The 20,467-nt window shown below is 36.1% G+C and overlaps 1 protein-coding gene across 1 annotated transcript in view; it reads left to right on the top strand.

Annotated features, from left to right (window-relative positions):
• The window catches only part of LOC109827896, a 29,267-nt gene extending 8,806 nt beyond the window's left edge, over positions 1–20,461 (top strand). The window contains exon 2 of the mRNA XM_020394921.1: positions 20,045–20,461. Coding sequence (XP_020250510.1) covers positions 20,045–20,425 — 381 coding nt within the window. The 3' untranslated portion in view covers positions 20,426–20,461. The remainder of the gene's footprint in view (positions 1–20,044) is intronic.
• Positions 20,462–20,467: the final 6 nt, after the last annotated feature.

Raw genomic sequence — 20,467 nt, 5'->3', positions numbered from 1 at the left:
ATTTCAATAAAGTGTCAAATCGTCGTCATAAAGTAGTCTAGAAAGTCGCTAAGAACGTAGTATCTCTATCCGAGACAATCGAACTAGGAACACCATGTAATCGAACCACTTCTTGAAAGAATAGTCTTGTAACATGTCGTGCATTTGAAGTCTTGCGACATAGAATAAAGTCAGCCATCTTAGAAAATCGACCCACTACTACAAAGACTGAATCCACGCCTCTTTGTGTTCGGGGAAGTCCCAACACAAAGTTCATACTCAAATCTTTCCAGATATCATTGGGCACAGGTAGGGGAGTATACAAACCAGTATTCTGCACTTGCCCCTTTGTAACTAGGCACACTTGACAACTCCTCACGAGTGTCGCCACATCCTTCCTCAAACTTGGCCAATAGTATCTCTCTTCAAGACTCAAAACAGTCTTGTCTCGCCCAAAGTGTCCACCAAACCCGCCACCATGTAAGTTTCGAACTATCTTTTCCCTCAATGACGTCCTGGGAATACAAAGTCGATTTCCTTTAAACAGAAAGCCGTCCATGATAACGAAGTCCCCTGTGGGTTGTCTTGTCGAACACTTTGCCCAAATCTCCTGAAAGTCTTCATCATTAACATAAAGCTCTTTTAAATAGTCAAGCAACAACTTCACCTCGTAATACGCTCAACAAGGATACCCGCCGACTCAAAGCATTGGGTACCTTATTGTCGACTCCTGATTTATGTCGCAAAGTAAAATTAAACTGCTCAAAATACGAAGCCCAGCGTCCATGCATTTTGTTGATATGCTTTTGATTCTTGAAGTGTTGAAGAGACTGATGATCGGAGTAAATCACGAAATCGTTAGCAATGAGGTAACTTTCCCAAGTTTTCAAAGAACGATAAACAACATATAATTTCTGCTCATAAGTACTCCACTTCCGCCGAGCTTCATTCAACTTCTTGCTCAAGAAGGCAATGTGGCGCTTCTTTTGAGAGGGGACTGCTCCAATACCCACACCACACGCGTCGCACTCAAGCTCAAAGAGCTTGTCGAAATCTGGAAACGCCAATATAGGTGCAGTAGTAATCTTCTACTTGATAAGGGCAAAACCTGCATTTGCTTCATCGATCCACTCAAAAACACCCTTCTTCAAACAATGTCATGGGAGCAACTATAGAACTGAAATTGCGAATGAAATGCCGATAAAAAGATGCTAGCCCATGAAAGCTTCTTACTTCCGTAACGCTTGTTGGAGTCGGCCAATCCTTGATTGTCTTAACTTTGTCCTCGTCGACTTGGATTCCCCGCGAGCTTACCACGAATCCTAAGAACACAAACTGAGTCGTCAAGAACACACACTTCTTAAGGTTGATATAAAGTTCATTCTCCTTTAGCATTTGGAAGACTTCTCGGAGATGCAACATATGCTCCTGTTCATCTCGGCTATAAATGAGAATGTCATCAAAGTAGACGACTACAAATCTTCCCAAGAAAGGCTTCAGAATTTGGTTCACCAAACGCATAAATGTGCTTGGAGCATTCGACAATCCAAAAGGCATTACCAACCATTCGTAGAGGCCCTCATTACTCTTGAATGCAGTCTTCCACTCGTCGCCGGGTCGGATTCGGATATGATGATAACCACTCCTTAAGTCGACCTTCGAAAAGACGCTCGCGCCTCCTAATTGATCCAACATGTCTAGCCAAGGGATTGAGAACCTGTAGCGAATTGTAATCTTGTTAATGGCTCGACTGTCTACACACATCCGCCAACTTCCATCCTTTGGTGTTAATAGGGCCGAAACTGCGCATGGACTCATACTCTCTCGGATGTGGCCTTTCTTAATAAGGTCCTCAATGGTGTCCTGTAAAATCTTCTTCTTCTACGGGTTCATGCGATAGTGAGGGAGATTAGGAAAGCACTGAACCCGGAATGAAATCAATGTGGGACTGAATATCCCTCATGGGAGGAAGACCTGCTGACAACTCTTCAGGAATCAACACTTCGAACTCCTTAAGCAGCGATTTCATCTTCTCTGGGACCTTAATGGGTGTCTTCTTCCTTCACAACTAAAGCAAACCTCTGTTTCAACTCCTTTGACTTGGTCAGAAACTCTCCCTTGTTGCAAAGACAAATATGTTTGGATTTTTGATCATTTGGGTTTTTTAGGGAGGGTGGAATTGGTGGTAAAATGAGTTCATCCATACGAAAGAGTATTCGTTCTTCTTGCTGCCATGCTTAGCATCGACATCATATTGCCACGGCCGTCCCAACAATACATGGCATGCGTCCATATCCACAACATCACAAGCAACAGAATCACTATAAGTCTTGCCTAGTGATAGTGGCACGCGACATACTTCAGTCACCTTCACGGAGGGATCCTTCTTGATCCATCCGATGGTATAAGGCACATGTTTGGCCTCGGACAGCAATTTCAAGTGATCCATCAAGGCCTTTGACATTATATTTTCGCAGCTCCCATTGTCAATGATGAGGGTGCACACGTTGTTGACCGAACACCTAGAAAAGAAAATTTAGTGTCGTTGCTTGTGATGAATCTGGTGTCTTCAGAGCGCATAGGAGTCGTTGAACAACACACGACACATTGTCGCCCTCAATCTCGACAACCTCTTCCACGTGCTCTTCTTCAGATGTTGTGTGTCCATCCTCAGCTTCCTCATAATCCGCAAGATTGACTTTCCGTCGCTGCGGACACTCGTTGGACTTGTGCCCTGGTTGGAGACATTGGAAACACTTTCCTATAGTCGGTTTGGCATACTGATTTGATTGAGTCGATTGGGGCGGAGGTTGATTTGTCGATTGCTCGGCTGATCGTGGAGGGTTAGACCGATCAGTCGTCCTTGACCCTACCGACTCACCTCTTGCCTTCTCGGCCGAACTTCCCTGATCGGTTCGCCTGAAAGGTGGTGTCTTGGAGGCCCATCTTTTCGCCTTTAGAGCCATATTATGGGCTTCGTCCACAGAGTATACATTGTGGATGGTCACCTTCTTTTGAATCGAATACTTTAAACCACCAATATATTTGGCTGCGAGTTGTTCCTTGCTCATAGACAAGTTGCAACGAGAAGACAGAAGAACTCTTCGGTATAGACGCTTACTGATCTGATTCCTTGACAGCTTAGCTCTAACTGGTTGTAGAGAATTTGTTGGTAGTCGGGTGGTAGGAACCTAGCTTGTAGTAACTGTTTCATGCGTCGCCAAACCCGAACTGATCGGTATAAGCGCTTACTGATCTGATTCCTTGACGGCTTTGTTCGAACTGGTTGTAGAGAATTTGTTGGTAGTCGGGTGGTAGGAACCTAGCTTGTAGTAACTGCTTCATGCGTCGCCAAACCCTGACTGGTTGCTTGCCTTGTCGCCTAGTGTTTTGAGTCTGATCCCACCATGCCGCGGCTCTTCCTTTCAGGCGATACGTCACAAACTTCACCTGGTTTGCTTCGGGAATATTAGCCATCTCAAAAAACTTCTCCACTTCGTAGAGCCAATCCAGGAAAGCCTTTATGTCCAGATTTCCTCCAAAGGAAGCTCTACTTTCATCCGATATTCTTGTTCCTGATAATGTCGGCCTTGTCGGTGGTAGTTGTGACGAGGGTTGAAGCCTCTACCCCGACCTCTGTCATAAGGTCGATCTCCCTCTTCTTCGCTCGACACGTTATCATACCATGGCCTTTCAAATTGGTTACCATAGTCCACTCTGTCGTCACTGTAATCATCATGGGGAAGGGTTTGATTGGGAAGTCGTCGATGATGTGGAAGGGACCGATATATGGAGGTGGTTGATATGGAGGTGGTTGGGTTGGACGTGGTTGATTTGGAGGGGGATGAACTGGAGGGGTTTGAGGATTGTACGGGGGTGGATGTCGGGGTAGCCTAACTCCGGGTACGCCTAGGTGAAGACCGTCGACGAAGTTATTCCCATTGTTGAGGTGAAGGGTAAGTCCTTTAATGACTTGTTGAAGGTTCTGAAGAGACGTCTCCAACGTGCTAAATCTTCTATCCAGAGAATCCATCCTCGCGGAAAGATCCTATAGAGAAAGCTCCTTGCCGTCACCTGCCATTGTCGAGGATGTTGAAGCCAAAGCTCTGATACCCCACTTGACGCAGACGTAGAAACGTGGAGGCCGATCGGATATCGTTCTAATGTCGACCAGCCCTGACAATAACAGATAGATAACAAGCTTGAATCCACAAGCCCTAATTTTCCCAAGTTTAGGGAAGAAAACAATGGAGAAATTTTTCTTGATTCAATAATGAAAAAGTTAATTCTCGATTTACAAAAGGAACTAATATGTATAGCCAACTAACCCTATCCTAATCCTAATAAAAAAGAAAGTCCGAATTTAAAAAGAAATAACCAAAAATATAAAACTTTTCTAATCTGTTTCCGAGTCGACACGATGATTGTCGAGTAGTGACGCCTTTCGTGTCGACTGGCATGTGTCGACTAACACCGCCTTTCGTGTCGACTGGTATGTGTCGACTAACATCGCCCTTCGTGTCGACTGTGGTGTGTCGTCTCGTTTCGTCGTCTTGACTCGAGTTGAAATGTCGAGTTGTCTGTTGATGTCGTCTCGGTCGAGTCGTCGTTTGCAGATGTCGTCTCAGTCGAGTCGTCGTCCGTTGATGTCGTCTCGGCTGCTTTTCTTCTTGTCTCGTCCAATACTTGATCTCCTGTATCACAAAGTGTGCAAATTCAAGAAAGAAAACACTAATTGTTATCAATTCTAAAATCAATATTATAATCCTACCACATCTTCCTACCTACAATAATTGATTTTGTCTAAAATTTCTAAAACAATTACTCTGTAGTGTAAGAAATTTATAAAATATAATTCGAGAATGATTTATACATATTATGCACTCATATGGATTGTATTTTAAGAAAATAGTTTAGATCTATCTAATGTCAAACAACATTCAAAAATTTAAATTAAGGAGCTAGAAAAATCCAATATCTGCAACAATACCCATATCTAAGCTCTGTCTTCATAAACTTTTATGAATGTGAGAAATATAAATTAAACAACATAATTTATTTTGTCAAATAATTAGTTTGAGATCATGAAAGGCAAGGAGAATCAAAAGGATCTCATACCATCCCAAACAAGAAGTAAATTTCTTTAAGAATCTTTAGCAATAAATTTTTAAAGTTAATGTAAATGATAAATCTAAGGACAAATAACCCAAATTAGTTCATTGAATGGTAGATTTGGTATAAAGTCCACTTATAAAATCAATGTCACATGTGCCTTAAGTTATGTTTTGTTTAAGGGTTAATTTTAAACTCCCCCTCATTTGGGGGGGGGGGGGGGCAGGGTGGGGATTTTAGAAAGAACCTTCAAACTGTTTTAATTTGAGAAATTTTCCTCAAGTTTGGGGTACAGATAATCCATCTCAACTTCAAAAATCGGATTTAGCTCCTCTGAATTTTTCTCACTTAACCTCTCAAAACTAGCACTGTGGAGTCTAATCTATTATGTGGTAAATATCCCTCAATTATAAAAGAATTACATTGATTTTTGCTAGATGAAAGAAAAGAAGAGATATAGAGGGAAAAAGCAACGTAAATTAGTCGTGGTCCTATTATTATAGGTTGAGGATTTCTTCTTTACTAAAATACTTTTTTTTAAAAGGGTATTTCGTCCAAGTTACATATTGAAGTAACGACCTTAAGGGAGTTTGTCAAGAGAAGTGTATAAGCGGTCAGAGGAGTTTTTATGGGACATACTGAAAGTTGAGGGGGGTAAATTCTTGTCGTACTAAAATTGAGAGCGATTATCTACAACACCCGCATAGTTAGGCAGGTTTTCTCAAATTACAGGAGTTAATGCATTTTTTGGGGCAACCCACATACTTGAGGGGTTTTCGAAAGATGACCCTTCTTTTAAATATGACTTATTTACATATTTGTCTCTTAAATATTTAATAATTCAATATTAGTCCTAAAAATTATGTGTAATTTCAAAAATTTTAGGGACTAAGATAGAATTATTGGAGATTTAAAAGGGACTAAGTTAGAATTATTGAAGATTTAAAATTAATGGACTAATATCTAAATAACCTTTAAATATTTGTTTTTATAGGTTACTTATAGTTATATAAGATGCCCTTAGTTATACAAATTTGACAAGTGACATACCATATAATTAATTAATAATAATAATAAGTTTAGTTTAGTTAAAATTAGAATGTAGCATTGAGAAAGAATTGGGGTAATATTGTCTATAGAAAGTTTTTCCACAGCTCCAACTTTTGAAGGGAGCGATCATTCAATTCTACTTAATGATAATTGATTATGTTAAGCTTAGAATTTATGATTTTGTGAGTTACAACCCACAATTTTTGTCTATTTTGTTCTTTTCGATCCAATGACAAATAAATTTGCGGAATTCAAAATTCACAATTTATGAGTTATAACGTATGACTTTTGTCCATGTTTGTTTGTTTTCACTCAATGGCAAATAATTTATCAGATTTGAAATTTTACAAATTTTATGAGTTGTAACATGTTTTGTTCCTTTTTTTTCGTTTTTATTTAATGGCAATAATTTTACAGAGTTCTAAATTCACAATTTCATGAGTTATAATCCACAACTTTTGTTCATTTTTGTTTGTTTCCAGCTAATGGCAAGTAGTTGTTGGATGTCACAAAATCAACTTGGTTTGATTAATAACAAAAGTTCATGTGTGTTTCATGATGTGTTGAGATGAAGTGTGTGTAGGCTGTCTAAAAATCACTACAGATAGATGACCCCATCAAACACCGATGATGGAAGTTACAATTTGATGGCTTCTGGAAGGCTATAATTTAAAGAGTTTCATGTAGATCGATGAAGGTTACAATCTGACGATCTTCACAACTGATGAAAACTCTAATCAACAGCCTTCATAATCAATAGCGAGAGTTACAACCTGACGACTCTCACATATCAAAGAGCTGAAACAAACATTACAAAACGACGATCTTTGCAACGTTCTGACAAAAAAAGACTACAAATTAACGGTCTCCTCAAACCAAGACGCGGAAGTCCTCGCGTTTCAGCATCAAGACGCAACGTCAATTCAACCGCGGATGCAGCTCCTTATCAGCCATCGCTGACGTAGCTCAAGCCCACGGACGCAGCTCATGTTCGGTCGCAAACGCAGCCTCCGAAAGCTGCCAACACAACTTCCATCCGCTGTCAAACGCAGCTTCCAAATTGCTACAAACGCAGCTTCCAAATGCTACAAACGCAACTTCCATACGCTGCAAACGAGCTTCCAGACGCTACGTTTGAACGCAGAATTCACGTCAGAATGCGGATTTTGCGTTTGACTCGTTCAAACACGAGCTGAACGTTTTCAAAACCGTTTCCCACGATCTGAGGGGATCACAACTCTACTCAGGAGTGATTTAAGGGGGCGGTTACATCCCATTAGCCCCACAAAGGAGCGATTTTAGGGGGCGGTTACACCCCCTAATTGCCTATAAATAGCTGAAAGATCAGCTTAGTTCGGATCGGAGAGGAGGAGGGGGGATATCTTTGGATCTTTAAGAATTTTAGAGATCTAGAGATCGGCTTCTTCGGATCATCTTCTCGGCAACAGATTCTTAGGGCTATCTTCGTGCTTGGCTTGTCTAACCAATTATGGTGAAGATCAATCAACTCTTTTACAAGAGTTTAAACTCGCTCTGAGTTATCAACTCGTTCAGAGTTTCAAACTTACCACGTAAGTCTTCCACAGCGTCAAATCGTGAGGAGAAGATACCATTCCAGTGAAACAAGACGTTCGGATCGTCAACGAGAAGCAAACTCGATGCGAGCATTCGAGGGAGGCATCTCATCGCTACCGTGAAGAACCCAGACTTAAACAAATGGGGGAATTCAGATCAATTCTCCTCTCTTTTGTAATCGAAAATCCAAATTGTAATTGAGATTGAGAGAATATAAATCAAATATATTTCTTTCAATTTTTCTTTTTACTACAAATTTTTCACCAAACAGTGTGCTAGCTATAAAAAATGATGCAAGACGACAAGTTGATCACAATTAATTTGGAAAACATATCAGATGCTAAATATAACTTTGTGCATATGGGAGTGTCTGTTCTCTGTTACGAATCTACAGAAACAAATAGAGCTCGATTTGGAGGTGTATAACTGATGATGTGAGTGTTTTAGCAAGACGGTCGAAATGGTGAACAACAAACTAGACGTTTTGCATCCCAAAGTAGACGACTGAAAACATGCACATGAAGACTGAAAACTTGAATGAGCCATAACTTTTGACTCGGTTATGGCAATCACTATTGTATTATGTATTCAAATATCTCTTGTCGTGCTCTACAAGATAAAATAGACGTTAACAAGTTGACTCGAATGCCAGACATCTGAAAGCTTTGAGCAGACGTCTGAAATCTGTACAGAAAGCTGATACTTGGAAAAAGATGTAGAGACATCCAGACCATACCCTCAGATGTTTGGACCTAGGGCAGATGTCCGGTTCACATTACCAAATTTCATTGACTTCTAAGATCTAATCTAAGCCGTTCGTTTTGTACATCTAGATGAGGACCCTTAAGGGTTGTTTTCTTGATCATATGAGAAGTCTTATTGCAGAGGTTATATATTGAAAATGAAAGAGAAAAGATAAAAGGTTTGGAGAATAGAGAGAAATTAGGGTTTTCCATTGGAGGATTATCTTGGAGCTTATTTTCTTGGTTCTCTTAGTGATCTGAAGGTGGTTATAACTCGAGGAGATCTTCACAGAACCATTAGTGTCATCTATAGAAGATATACTCAATTGTTAGGGACATATTTTCATCTTAAATCCTTTTCAATTTGATTTGTAAGAAGCCCATAGATTAGGCTAAAGTGATCTGGGTGGAATTCTTAACCTTGGGGTAGATTGAGTGTGAAAGTATCTAAGGATTGTATTTGCTTTGCACTTTTGTGAGATCGGGTAGGATCGGATGCAAGAGCTTTGACGAACTTAGGAGTACAATACTTTTCTCAAATAGTGGATGGATTTCCATGGGGTGGAGTCCGAGGATGTGGGCATCGTGCTGAATCACGTAAAATTATGTGTGTTTGCATTCAGTTGCCTGCTTCGTTATTTATCTGCTTATTTAGTTACAAATTTGTTTAAAAATAACATTATTTTAGAAGCAATCCTATTCAGCTTCCTCGAGGATAGCCTAACTAAATCCCAACAATAATTAACTAGAGTTCAAAACTTCACGATTTCATGAACTGTAGCCCAGGATTTTTGTTCGTTTTCGTTTGTTTCCATCCAATGACAAATAATTAAGAGTACTTCAAAATTCACGATTTTCATGAGCTACAACCTGTGATTTTTGTTCATTGTTGTTTGTTTTCATCTAATAACAAATAATTTTGCAGAGTTTAAAATTCATGATTTAATGAACTATAACACATAATTTGTCTATTTTTTCATTTCGACCCACTGACAAATAATTTTGTGGAGTTTAAAATTTACAATGTCATGAGTTATTACCAATGATTTTTGTTGATATACGTTCGTTTCTACCTAATGATAAATAATTAAGCGAAGTACAAAATTCAGCATTTTCATGAGCTCAACCAATGATTTTGGTTCACTTTTTCCTTTTGACCTAATGACCAATAGTTTTGTGGAGTTTTAATTTCATGAGCTGTAATCCATGATTTTTGTCCATTTTTGTTTGTCTCCATTCAATGGTAAATAATTAAGCGGAGCGCAAAATTCACGATTTTCATAAGCTACCCACCATTTTTCTACATTTTCATTCATTTCGTCCAAATTGCAAATATATTTGCAGTTTAAAATTCATGATTTCATGAGCTTAACTCACGAACTTTGTCTATATCAATTTGTTTCTAATCAGCGGTAAATAATTAAGAGGAATTCATTCACGATTTCATGAGCTTGTAACCATGATTTTTGTCTATTTTTGTCCGTTTCGACTTAATGGCAAATAATTTTGCGGGGTTTAATATTCATTATGTCATGGGTTATAACCCAAGATTCTTTTGTATTTTAGTTTGTTTTAACACAATTGTTAAGGTCTTTACGAAGTTCAAAATTCACGATTTTTATGAAATATAACCCACGAATTTTCTCCATTATCATTTGTTTTTACCAAATGACCAATATACATGTGGAGTTGAAAATTCATAATATTCATGAGTTGTAACCAACAAATTTTGTCCATTTTTGTTCGTTTCGAACTGGTGGTAGATAATTAAACGAAATTCAAAATTCACAATCATCCATGTTTTTTGTTCATTTCAACTTCATGATAAATTATGTGGAATTAAAAAATCAGGATTTCAAGAGCTCTAGCCTATAATTTTTGTTCATTTTTGTTCATTTTGGTCTTAATGACGAATAATTTTGTGGAGTTCAAAATTCAATATTTCACAAGTTATCACCTACAACTTTTGTCCATTTTTGTTCATTTTCACCCAATGGGAAATAATTATGTGGTGTTCAAAATTCACAAATTTAGGAGGTGTTCAAAATTCACAATTTGAGGAGCATAACCCATGATTTTTGACCATTTTAGTTTGTTTCGACCAAGTAGCAAATAATTCACCGAAGTTTTTAATTCGCGATATTTCATGAGTTACAACCTACGATTTGTCCATTTTTGTTCCTTTCGACCTAATGACAAAATTAATTGAAGTTCATAATTCTTAATTTTCGTAAGCCAATTTATGATTTTTATTCATTTTCATTCATTTCTACCTAATGGCGGATAATTATGTGGAGTTCAAAATTCATGATTTTCATGTGCTATTACCCACTTTTGTTTTTCATTTTCATTCATTTTGACCAAATGACAAATAATTATGTTGAGTTTAAAATTAACGATTTCATGCAATAACCTTTGATTTTTGTTCATTTTCATCCATTTTGATTCAATGACATAATTTTTCGGAGATCAAAATTTTGGATTTCATGAGATATTACCTACGATTTTTGTACATCTTCGTTTCGACTAAATCACATGTAATTAATCGGAATTCAAAATCCTCAGCAAAATTTTGGCCTTTTCTTATTTTGATCAAATGCAAATAATTATGCGGAGCTCAAAATTCATAATATCATGAGTTATAACCAAAAATGTTTGTCCATTTCAGTTCGTTTCCATCCAATATCAAGTAATTAAGCTAACTTCAAAATTTACGATTTCATGAGCTATATCATATGAATTTTGTCTACTTTTGTTCATTTTGACTTTATAGCTAATAATTTTGCAGAGTTCAAAATATAAGTTTCATGGCCTATAACCCTATGATTTGTTTCTTTTCCTTTGTTTCCACCTAATGGCAAATAATAAAGCGGAGTTTAAATTCATAATTCCATGAGTTACACATGATGTTTTTTCCATTTTCGTCAAGTTTGACCAAAGATCACAAATTTTTATAGAGTTCGAAGTTCATGATTTCGTAAGCTGTAACCCATGATTTTTGTTCATTTTCTTTAGTTTTGACCAAATGCCAAATAATTTTTTGAGTTAATAATTAATAATTTCATGAGCTATAATCTATGATTTTGTCCATTTTCATATGTTTTTGCCTAATAGAAAATAATTAATTGTATAAGATTTGTAATCTTTATGAGCTATAACTCAGGATTTTGTTCATTTGTGTTCATTTCAATCTATTGTTCAACAATTTATCAGAGTTTAAAATTCATCATGTTATGAGCTATGACCTACGATTTTATTTTATTTTCATTCATTTTCACCTAATGACAAATGATCGAGCGGAGTTCAAAGTTCACGAATTTATAAGCTACAACACAATTTTTGTTCATTTTTGTTCGCTTCCACCTATTGGCAAATAATTAAGCGGAGTTTAAAATTTATGATTGTTATGGAGAATAACCCAAAAAAAGTCCATTTTTATTTATTTTTTGAGCAAATGGCAAATACATGTGCATATTTCAAAATTCATGATTTTTACGTGCAATAAAGAACGATTTTTGTCCATTTTCATTTATTTCGATCCGATGGCTAATAACTAAACAAAGCTTAAAATTCACGATTTTCATGAGCTACCCATGATCTTCGTCCATTTTTGACTCAATAACAAATAATTAAGTGGAACTCAAAATTCACAATTCATGAGCTATAATCTATGATTTTCATTTATTTCGACCTTTTAGCAAATAATTAAGCTTAGTTTAAAATTCATAATTTTCATGAGCTCTGACCCGTGATTTTTGTTCATTTCCATCTTATGGTCAATTATTTTGTTCAATTTACAATTCACAATTTCAAGAGTTATAATCCATAATTTTTGTTTATTTTTGTTCTAACCCACAATTTTCATGAGTTGTAATCCAGAATTATCGTTCATTTTTGTTCATTTCGATCTAATGGTCAATAATTTTATGGAGTTTTAAAATTCACGATTTGATGAGCTTATAATCCATGATTTTAGTCTATTTTGGTTTGTTTCTAGTAGATGACAAATAATTAAGCGGAGTTCAAATTTACGATTTCATAAGCTGTAACTTACAATTTCTCTCCATTTTTTTTGTTTGCATGAAAAGGCAAATATGTGAGTGGAGGTCAAAATTCACAATTTTCATGAGTAATAACTAACGACTTTTATCCATTTTTGTTTGTTTCGACCTAATGTCCAATAATTTCATGGGGTTCAAATCGCAAGATATCATGGCTTTTTACCTATAATTTTTGTCCATTTTTGTTTGTTTCCATCCAATATCAAATCATAAAGTGAAATTCAAATTTCACGATTTTCATGAGTTAAAACCCACGATTTTTGTGTAATTTTTTTTGCTTCGACCAAATGGCAAATAATTTTTCATAGTTCAAAACTCACGATTTCATCGGTGATAATTCACGATTATTGTCCATTTTCGTTCGTTTTCGCACAATAAAAAATAATTTATTAGATTTTAAAATTTACAATTTTTGCTAGCTGCAACCCTAAAAAAATTATTGTTTATTTTGATTTAATGGTTAATAATTTTGCGCATTTCAAAATTCACCATTTGAGGAGCTATAACCTATGATTTTAGCCCATTTTCGTTCGTTTCCACCTAACGGCAAATAATTAAGTGGAGTTTAAAATTCATGATTTCATGAGGTATAAGTCTCGATTTTTGTCTATTTTTGTTCTTTTCTACCAAACGGTAAATAATTAAGCGGAGTTCAAATTCATCATTTTCATGAGCAATAACCNGGTTTGTTTTGACCAAATGGAAAATATAGGTGCGGAGTTTAAAATTCACGATTTTCATGAGCAACCAATATTATTTGTCCATTTTCATTAGTTTTGACCAAATGTCAAAATATGTGTGGAATTCAAGATTCACGATTTTCAGGAGTTATAATACGTGATCCTTGTCCATTTTGTTCATTTTGACCCAATGGCAACTAATTATGCATAGGTCATAAATTCACAATTTCATGAGTTATATAGCCCATGATTTTTGTTCATTTTTTATTTATTTCGACTAGTGGCAAATAATTAAGCGGAGTTCAAAATTCACAATTTTCATGACCTATAACCTAAGACTTTTGTTCATATTTGTTCGTATCGACCTAATGTTTAGAATTCACTATTTCATAAGCTTCAACTCATAATTTTGTGCATTTTTGGTTCTTTTCCACCTAGTGGGAAATGATCATGTGGATTTCAATTCACGTCTTCATGAGCTATAACTCATAATTTTGTTATTATCATTTATTTCTACTTATTGACAAATAATTATATGGAGTTTAAAATTTATGATTTAATGAGCTATAATCCATGGTGTTTTTTTAATTTTGTTCTTTTCAACCCAATGGCAAATAATTTTACGAAATTTAAAATTCACGATATCATAAACTATAATCCATGATTTTTGTCCATTTTCGTTCGTCTCCATCCAATGACATAATTGAGTAGAGTTAAAAATTCATAATTTTCATGACCAGTAATCCATGAGTTGTATTTATTTTTTTCGATTCGATTTAATGGCTAATATTTTTTATAGTTTAAAATTCATAATTTCATGAGCTATAATTCACGATTTTTGTTCATTTTGGTGTATTTCCACTCAATGATAAATAATTAATGATAGTTTAAAATTCACGATTTCATAAACTATAGACCATGCTTCTTGTCCATTTTTGTTTGGAGCAAGTGACATAAATTTTCATGAGCTATAACCCTGGCTTATTATCTATTTTGGTTTGTTTCCATTAATTGGCATATATAGGTCGGGCCCAACCCGGCCCACAATGAAGGCGAGTCTTGGACCGAGTCGGGTTTTGATCCAGACCTTAGACTGAAGAGGCAATTCTGACCCACCAATGACCTGGTTCGGCTTAGCTTGGTCTGGCCTGGGTTAAATTTTAACAAAATTGAAAATATTTTTTTTAAAAAAATCCTAGAAGCCCACTAAGAAAGTCTAGTGACTAACACAACAATGTCAGAACTACATATATCAGTGTGTTTGTGATGTTTTTGTGTGTGATGTTTAACTTTGTGCAACATATGCACATACATACACATACACACGTATTTTTCATCTTAAATAAAGAGTTTGAAATAGGAAAAAATAAATAAAATATAATTTTATAAATATAAATACCAGTTAAATATAGTTTAAAAAGGAAAAATAGAAAAAAATTTGTAAAAGAACCCATGTGCCGGCCCATGATCCATGGGCCATGGGCCAGTTTTGGCCCTAGCAACCCCTAGGTGGGTTGTGGGCCGGGTTGAGTTTAGTCTCAGATTTGGGATCAAAGAGGCAGGCCCTGCCCAATCTGTCCCGTGTGGGTCCAGGTCAAACCCGGACCGGCCTTGAACCTGGCGGCCTGGTTCATGGGCCTGAACAGACACGGACCATGCCTATGCCTAGGCATATAGTTAAGCGGAGTTCAAAATTCACGATTTTCATGAGTTATAATCCATGTTTTTGTTCATTTTTGTTTGTTTCCACCTAATGGAAAATAATTTTGCAAAGTTTAAAAATTCATGATTTCATGAGCTATAACCCACGATCTTGTCCATTTTTGTTGATTTTGACTCATTGACAAATAATTTTACGGAGTTTAAAATTCACGATTTCATGAGCTATAATCCACGGTCTTGTCGATTTTCATTGATTTCAACTCACTGACAAATAATTTTGTAAAGTTTAAAATTTACGATTTCCTGAGCTATAACCAATGATGTTGGTCGATTTACATTTGTTTCCATCCAGTGGAAAATGATTAAGCGGAGTTCAAAATTCATCATTTTCATGGGCTGTAACCCCATGATTTTGTTCAGTATTGTTCATTTCAACTTAATGACCAATAATTTTGTGGAGTGTAAATTCACAATTTTCTGAGCTATAACCTATAAAAATTAATAATTTTAGCGTACACTAGTTGTTTGTTCATTCGATGGAAGTAGATGAACATGGACAAAATTGTGAGTTACACCCTTGAAAAGCGTGAATTTTATGGAAAGAAAACTTATTCGCGATATGATGGAAACGACATAAAATGGACAAATTTTGGGTTGTAACCTATGAGAATTGTAAATTTTAAAGTATGCTTATTAATTTCCGTGGAGAAGAAATATATAGAAATGGCTAAAAATTGCGGGTTTAAAGCCATGAAAATTATGAATTTTGAGGATAGGAAAATTTATTTGTCATTGGCTTGAAACAAAATGGAAATGAACAAAAATCGTTGTCGGCCCATAAAAATTTAGAAATTTGAAGTAAGCCGATCAGCTAGTTATGTATTGTTAGATGAAAACAAGTGAAAATGGACAAAATTATAGGTTATGTTCTAGCAAAATCGTGAGTTTGGAATAAGAAAACATAACTGCCACGAAGTCAAAACGGCTAAAAATTGACAAAATCGCAAGTTTTGAGGAAAAAACTTAATAGCACATGATAATTGCTAATTTTGAAGTACGTCAATTTATTGTAGTCGAAACGAATGAAAATAGACAAAAATCATGGGTTATATATAACTCATAAAGATTAAAAAATTTTAAATATGTAAATTATCTGCTGTTAGGCGGACATAGATGAAAAGACGTAATTGTGGATTATAGCCCATGAAAATAATGAATTGTACGTAATAAAAACTTAATTGCCTTCGGTTGAAATGACTACGAATGGACAAAATTCATGGGTTATAGCCCATAAAAATTGTGAATTTTGAAGTAGGGTAATTTATTGTCATTGGGTCGAAACGATTCAAAATGGACTACGATCGTGGATTAATTATGAAGCATGCCAATTATTTGTCATACTGTTAGAATGGACAAACATGGGCAAATTTGTGGGTTATAGCCATTGAAAAGCATGAATTTTGTGGAAAGAAGCCTACTAGACATTGGATGGAAATGACTGAAAATGAGACAATAACTTACTTCTCGTTGAATGAAAATTTTAAAGTACACTTATTAATTGCCATTAGGGTGAAACATATAAAAGTGAACTAAAATTAAGGGTTATTTTGAAAAAAGAAGCTTAATTGTCATTGGCTCGAAAAAAAATAAAGTTAGATAAAAACCATTGCTTATAGCCTATAAGAATTTAGAATATTGAAGTCTATTATTTGTCACAGACTCACGGGTTAAATTACATGAAAATGAACAAAGTTGTGGGTTATATATAGATCATGAAATTCATGATTTTTGAAGACATATAACTTAATTGTCATTAGCTCTAAACAAATGAAAATGGACAAAAAACGTTGCTTATAACCTATAAAACTTGTGGATGTTGAAGTAAGCCAATCATTTGCCATTGGGTGAAATTAGATAAAAATGAACAAAATTGTGGGTTATATAGTCCATGAAAATCATAAGTTCGGAGGGGGGGGGGCGGGGTTAATTGTCAGCTAGGGTCAAAACAGCGTAAAACGGACATTAAAATACGAAATTATGCGCGCAATGAAAATTTAGAATGTTAAGTAAGCCAATTATGTTGTCAATTTGGTGAATTAGTGAAAATAAACAAATTGGGGTTATAGCCCGGCATGAAATCGTGAGTTTCGGGGGGGGGGGGGGGGGTTAAATTGTGACTAGGTCAAAAGAACTTAAAATGGATAGAAATCGTGAATTATAGCCCATGAAAATTGCTAATATTGCAATGGAACATATCTTTCATCCGTTACCATCTGATTTGTAACCTACAAAAATTTTAGAACATGATTTAATGTGACCATGAGTCGAATGGCATCACAGTTTTTCATACAAACTAGAGCTTTCAGGGTTAAACAAGTTATAGTCAACAAGAGAAGAACATATAAGAAGGAAAATCTTTTCCTTAGATTGGGGTAGATTTTAAGTTTGAATATTGTATCAAGATTTTAGATTCGGTAATCTCTTAAAAATCCTCAAGATTCCTTGCGTTATCAAATAAACTCTTGCAAAACTGATCATCAACCTCTTGACTTTGCCGGGTTCTTTCAGGTCCATCTCCACCATGCTCTTAATGTTGTTAATAAATGGCTGAAAGCCCTTGTACATTTACAAAATACTTGATAGGGAAGCAGAAAATGCTGGTTCAAACCTTTTATTATTATTATTATTTATTTTTATGCAACTGCTATAATTTTATTATATTGGTTTTGGCTAGCCTAATGCAGAGAAAGGATAAAAGTTCAAGTTTACCTCTTCATATGCTCTAAATGCATTTTCACCATCACCGTCTTCTTTCTCTGACATGGATATTGAAGCCCTGTTGTGTACACCATCGTTCAGCTCCTCATACGTTCATGTGCACTTGCTGAAGGATTCTAGGTAGACTTAGGTTGAGTAAGAATGGATATTTAAATCAAGGAAAGTACTGAAGGAATTTAGCTTCTATCAACAAGAATATGGGTGTGCTTTTTAAGGTTAGGGAAGGGAATAATGACTTCAGGGTCTCTAATTGTATAGGTGGGGAGCAAACTTGTTGGTTTAGCTGTACTAGTTATTCCTGTTTGTCACTCGTTTAAATAATCTTTGTTTGATGTGTCAGAAAAAAGGAAATCTTATTTACTTTTAGGGGAGAGAAGATAAAATCATTTTAGAAAACCGAATAAGAGATGCAGTCATTGTAAGTTATTAATCATTGTAAATTAGCTCATTAGAACCTTGAAAAAGAGGATATTCTAGCCAAAACATGGCTGCATCACATCAGCTGACATTGCTTGAGTATCTAGTCATCAGACTGCAAACTAGTGCACTATTTAATGTTACATGTATGAGATTAACGTTTTAAACGTAATATAGGTGTTGAGAAACATTTGTCTTAGATTGTTTTGATTGGAATTGCAGCAAAGAGAAAAACGTGTATATGAAAGGAAAAAGATGATGTAAACTTGTATTCTTATATGCAGTAAAATTATTTAGTTTCTTGGTGATCATTCGGGAATCTTGATAAAGAGGATGTTGTTTCCTTGTGTGTAGAAGTAGAGAATTGTTCATGTACATAAATAAACATTTTAACTACCTTTGAGCGGATATGTAAGAGTTTGATCTCAACCTTGTACGTCGCAGGCCTCTGGATCTTGATTTTAGGATTCACAGCATCCATCAGACTGGATATTTGAAATTTTACAAATTTGGAGGCTTAAGCAGGGAGTCGGAACTTCCAGAACCTTGAGGATGTCCACTTTGTGTTATTTTCTATTAGACCATCAGCTTGAAAAATCTCCTAAGACGAACTTAAGATGAACTCTGGAAAATTTGCTATTCAGTAAAGTGAATTTTTCATATTGCTGGATTGTAATTTTATATTCTAGATTCTTTGTGGTATAGTTCCATCAATGTCTTAGTTACTGTGCTGGGGAACTAAAACAAATTAAGTCACCCCAGCTTGTCAATGTGAAGGTTGGTTGGAGTGGCAAGGATTAACGGGTCCAGTTCAAGCAAGTGAAGGTTGACCTTTGAGGATGACATTAGCTGGATTCTGTTAATAGAAACCAGAGAATGGTCAACTTTTTTTATTTTCTCCTTTCAAGCCTCTTAATGCGCATGTTCAACACCACAAATATGTGTATGTTATCCGCCTTGTCTGCTGGTAAATAACATGGGAGAAAGTTTCTTTGTAGGATGGGAGTGGGAGTCAAACTGACACCCTCTACCTGAGTAGTGATATTTCCTAGTGATCTTCCCATCTTAGCAATTAAGGTCAAGTTTGCTTGTTAGGTGTTTCAGATAACTAAGGAAGCTGAAATAGGTAGAACGAGGATGGGAGGGGGAGGGGTACGCAAAAACCTCCTTTAATTTAAATCAAAAGGAGGCAAATAAAATTTTAATATGCATGTGTGTTATTTGTTTTTAGGAGGATAAAAAAGGCTTATGCCTTTGGAAGAAGCGGATGCATGTCTTGCTGTAACATTCTGGATTCTGAACGGTGCTCGAGTTGACAGGGGAAATAACCTCAAAAGTCGCATGTGGTATCACAGTATTTAAGTCTGAATCTTTGGAAGCATTATTTCATTAAGGCCTTCCTAATGTATTTCTGTGGCTTCACAAATCCCGAACTTGTCTAACGAGGTCTCTCTTTTATCTTGCCAACTCTTGTGTTATCATATACGAGATGCTCCTTCAACTTTGGAGTGATAATAGATTTATAACTTCATGTTGATATAGGCAGTACTATCAACACCCCACCCTCAATAACTGATAAAAAAGAATTAACTTCCATTAAGAATTTTTTCCCTTAGCGGAAGCCTGAAAATCTCATCATTTTCTGATGTCTGATAGTTGACCCCTGTTTGAACACGCCGTCTCAATGCTTGTGTAGAAGTGATATATATTGTGTTGTTATTGCTTTTTTTTCCTGGTAGGATGCATGTTCTCTGCAAGGAATCTCAAAATCTGATCGTTTGCCTATGATAACTTTCCCGTTTTACCTTCTGAATACTTGCCATAAAAATGATATTTACGCATAAAAAAATATCCAACAGATAATGTATCTCAGTGTGGGGGTAACGCATTGAGATACAGAATTAACTGTAAGTTCTGTATATTATCATGTAAGCCTTTCCCTGTCATAATGTTTTGTTAATGGAGCATGATTCTTTGCTGGAAACAGGTAATGGCGGCTATGAAATCTCGAGGAGGAGAGAACGCTGTGTTCCATACTCTTCAGCGTGCTCGCGAGCTCTACAGGAACAAAATCCATGAGAACGCTGCAGCAGACGAGCTGGCCTCCTTGTTTGCAGAGTGTGCTATTGCCGAAGCTCAGCAGCCTTCAAACCCTAACAATCCACTAGTACCGCAGCCACCTCATCCTCCTGATGAGCTGCTGGATGCTGCTGCTAATGATTCTTCCATACTCGCTATGAGCGGCAGGAAGCAGATCATGTTGGATGCCTTTGCAGATGGAAGCAGTTTCATTTGTTTGAATTGTGGAGGTATTGTTAGTAATTTTCGGAAGGACGAGCATTTGGCTTACTGGTGTGGGAAGCATTGATGTCCTTGTGTTGGGGTGGGGGGTGGAGAGAGAAAATACAAC

The sequence above is a fragment of the Asparagus officinalis genome, unplaced genomic scaffold, assembly GCF_001876935.1.
Source record: "Asparagus officinalis unplaced genomic scaffold, Aspof.V1 AsparagusV1_Un522, whole genome shotgun sequence".
Classification (NCBI taxonomy): Eukaryota; Viridiplantae; Streptophyta; class Magnoliopsida; order Asparagales; family Asparagaceae; genus Asparagus; species Asparagus officinalis.
Note: the sequence above shows the minus strand (reverse complement) of the source record. Positions and strands in the feature narration are given on the sequence as shown.